The sequence below is a fragment of the Alnus glutinosa genome, chromosome 5, assembly GCF_958979055.1.
Source record: "Alnus glutinosa chromosome 5, dhAlnGlut1.1, whole genome shotgun sequence".
NCBI classification, from domain to species: Eukaryota; Viridiplantae; Streptophyta; class Magnoliopsida; order Fagales; family Betulaceae; genus Alnus; species Alnus glutinosa.
Genome location: NC_084890.1, coordinates 24,353,775 through 24,357,394, shown reverse-complemented (window position 1 = coordinate 24,357,394; position 3,620 = coordinate 24,353,775). Strand labels below are relative to the sequence as shown.

The 3,620-nt window shown below is 33.7% G+C and overlaps 1 protein-coding gene across 1 annotated transcript; it reads left to right on the top strand.

Moving 5' to 3' along the window:
* The first annotated feature begins 244 nt into the window (after positions 1 to 244).
* LOC133869129 (protein neprosin-like) lies at positions 245 to 2,405 on the top strand. The gene is made up of 6 exons (XM_062306094.1): positions 245 to 391; positions 818 to 904; positions 992 to 1,180; positions 1,288 to 1,446; positions 1,715 to 1,855; positions 2,004 to 2,405. The coding sequence occupies exons 1-6, from the start codon at positions 245 to 247 to the stop codon at positions 2,403 to 2,405; spliced, it is 1,125 nt and encodes a 374-aa protein (XP_062162078.1).
* The last annotated feature ends 1,215 nt before the right edge of the window (positions 2,406 to 3,620 follow it).

The window sequence follows — 3,620 nt, the reverse complement described above, 5'->3', positions numbered from 1 at the left end:
GGTTGGACAATTAATACGCTTTATCTTTCTTCATTAATGTCATTATTATCTGGTAATCCTATAAATACTGTAATTAATACCGTTACCATATTAGGCTGGACAATACCTATGGTTTACATGCTTGCCTTGTAATGTCATTTCCTATATGCATGTGAGTTTGTGTATGTTTTCTAGGATATATATATATTTGTGTCTATGAGCTTTAAACCTACGAATTCATATGTGGCAAACCTATTTATCGACCATGGTGGACTTAATAGTTTTCTTTCTGTGCTTTCTCCATCTTAGCAACAATTTGGTTGGAGCGGATTGGGGATTATCTTTGAAGGAAGAATTGAAATTCCAGAAGCGACTTATAAACCTTAAGAAATCTGCAATTAAAAACATTCAAGTAAGATTTTTGGAAGCTATTCTTTTAATTCTTCTCTTTTAAGTAGATTTTTTTAATATTTTTCATAAGATATTGAACTTATAATAGCTATGACTAAGCTAATCATAATAAAAATCAAACTCCCTATATATCCTAACACCTCTACATAGGAAATTGAGAGTCATGCATGGGCTCAATCCATACATAATCGTAGTAATATAATTTAATGCCATATACATAATTCATATATCCTAGTTTATTTCATGTTATTAGACTTCGAGTATGTTTGAAACCACTTTTAATATATTGGCTAAAGTAAGGTAAAACGGGCATTTCAAATCACATCTAGGAAAATTTCGGCAATAAAAATTCCAATTTTTTTTTTTACAAACTAAATTGTTATGAGATCCAACAAACATACACATAAGTTTGATTTGATATTTGCAGACAAGAGATGGAGATATATACGACTGTATTGATTTCTACAAACAACCTGGCTTTGATCATCCTTTTTGGAAGAATACCACATTTGAGGTTGACTTGTTAATGCAAACATTTTCTCTTTCAATGCTAATCGGTACAATTGATATTGTTCTAACCTGTCAAGAGTGTTAATTACAGATGAAACATAATTTGTTTGTAGAAGGAATGAAAGCCAAAAGGAATTTGTCATTAAATTTTGGGCTAAAAGGTGCAGGTTGTCCTTATGGAACAGTTCCTATAATAAGAATCAATAAAGATGACTTGACAAGAGCCAAAATGCTTTCAACAATATATTCTTCAAATATAGATGAAGAACCTGGACATCATGTAAGTATAATTTTTTTATGCTTGGAAAAATGGTAATATATTTTTTGTTAGTGAATCTACCCTAGTATTAGTAATGCAAGTGACAAGAATTTGATTATCTCATGCAGTATGCAATACTTCGAACAAAAACTGACCCTAATAGAAAGCTGGTTGGAATTGAATCATATTTTAGCATGTATAATACAAAAGGAGTCACTGGATCTCAGTATAGTGAATTCCGAATGACATTTTCAAATGGTTTTGACACCATAAAAACAGGTTTAACGGTAATTCTCTAATTTAAGATAGCTTATCCTTTGTTAAAGAATTTTTCTATATCCCAGCAGACTCACATATTGAGCAAATTTATTTTTAGGTAAATCCTTTATTGTTCAAAGACAACCAGACTCGTCTATTTGCTCACATCACGGTGGGATTTTGTAGATTGTGATGAGTATTTTTTTTTTTTTAATTATTTGCAACAAATCAAAGGATTTATATTTAATATTTTCTATTGATAGAAAAATCTCTTATTTCATGAACTCATTCTACCAGATTGATGGAAGAACACAGTGTTTCAATCAACATTGTCCTGGATATGTGCAAATAAATTCTCAAATACCTCTAGGTTGGCCGATAGATAACACTTCTGTTGTAGGTGGAGAACAATTTGCCATTAAATTGCGAATCAATAAGGTATGAAAATGAATATGTGAATTTAAATGTTCATTAAATTACTCAACAAATGCATGGGAAAAAAAATAAAAAAATTAGCCATGAATTTATGTTCTTATACTTGTTTACACTAAATTTTGTTTCATTTTGACTTACTATCACGTGGTAGGAAATACATGGCGGGCCAAATTCAACAAAATTTGCTTGGACATTATACTTTGATGAAGACAATTCTGTAATTGGTTTTTGGCCCCCGGCACTATTTGGCAAATTGAGTGAGTTTGGCAATCAAGCCGATTGGGGAGGAGAAGTCTATAGTCCACTAGATCAGCCTAGTCCCCCTATGGGCACTGGCCTTCATCTATACGGGAAGAATTCAAAATATGTCGCTCATAGTCGAAAAATTGCAGCTGTGTATGAGAATGCAAAGTTTCATTTTGTTAATCCAGTCGATACAGAGGTGTATGCGTCTAATCCACGTGCATACAGTATTCATGATTTTGGATATTATGATGAATATTGGCAACGTCTTATTTATTATGATGGTCCTGGCGGAATCAAAGGAGCTTGAGACTATAGTATAACTTCTCATTTTAATAATAATGAGTTTTCTCTAATTATCGATATTTTATGCGACTATAATTTGTTTGTTCTTAACCAATATTTAAATTTTAAAACAAGCTGGACCATTAGCTATTTTGTTTCTTTCATTTTATTGGTTAGATAAGATGCCACTAAAGTTATTTTTATAGTTTAGATAAGACTCATCTATTTTTTATATATGCCCGAAGTTCATTAATAAAACTGTGAAAAAACAACTTTACTGATCTATTACAAACTAAAATACCATGCAAAATAATTAGAATTTGGGAGTCTGATTTTTCCCAACAGTAGCTACCCTAGTTGTGCTAACGAACTAGTCCAAGGCACCTCTGGATCTGCTAGGGTGATTGTCCCAAAGGTGCGACGACATTGGGGACAATCAGCCCTTCTCCCTATGGCCACCATGTCCATGAGACATTGTGCATGGAAGATGTGTGCGCATGGCAGCATGCGTAGGTTGTCCCCTTCCACTAACTCCATTTGACATATTCCACAATGAGTGGTTTCGAAGGCACCCACTGCCCCTGAGAAAAACTCTAGACTCGGTAACCTTTCTATCATCCGCTTTGGCTCCCCATGCAAGTAAGAAAGCCATAAATAGCGCAGTCCCAAGCATATTAGGGATACCACGCCCCCAAGGACACAAAAAATAACACCAATCTTCCAATACTTATTATGAATATCAGGGCCTCCTAGAGGGCCCTCATTTGTTGATCCTGAAACTCTCGTAACAAGGACAAAGAAAGTTATGAAGTTGATGATCCGATGAGCCTGCAATAAATAATTTAAGATCATGTTAGATTTACAACATTAAGTAAAAATATATTATAAAACATTTTTACTTATCAGCAACCCAACGAAGCCAATTTGACCCGAGTAATCTATTCATCACTCTCCTTACCGACATCTTCGTAAAGTCTATGTGGCGTGGTTTTTTCAACTAAAAAACCAATTTTTATGCACCGAAGAATCACGTCACATAAACTGTGGAGGAGAGAGGTGATGTATATCATTACTTGATTACAAACTCACGCTCCAGGAAAGACTGGAATTAAACTCGCTGCAAGGGCTAGTTCCACTCACACTCAACATGAAAACAAAACTGAAGAAACCACATACGAGAAACAAATTAAAGGAACACCAAACAATGTATACTACTCTAATAACAACCATTAATTACAAA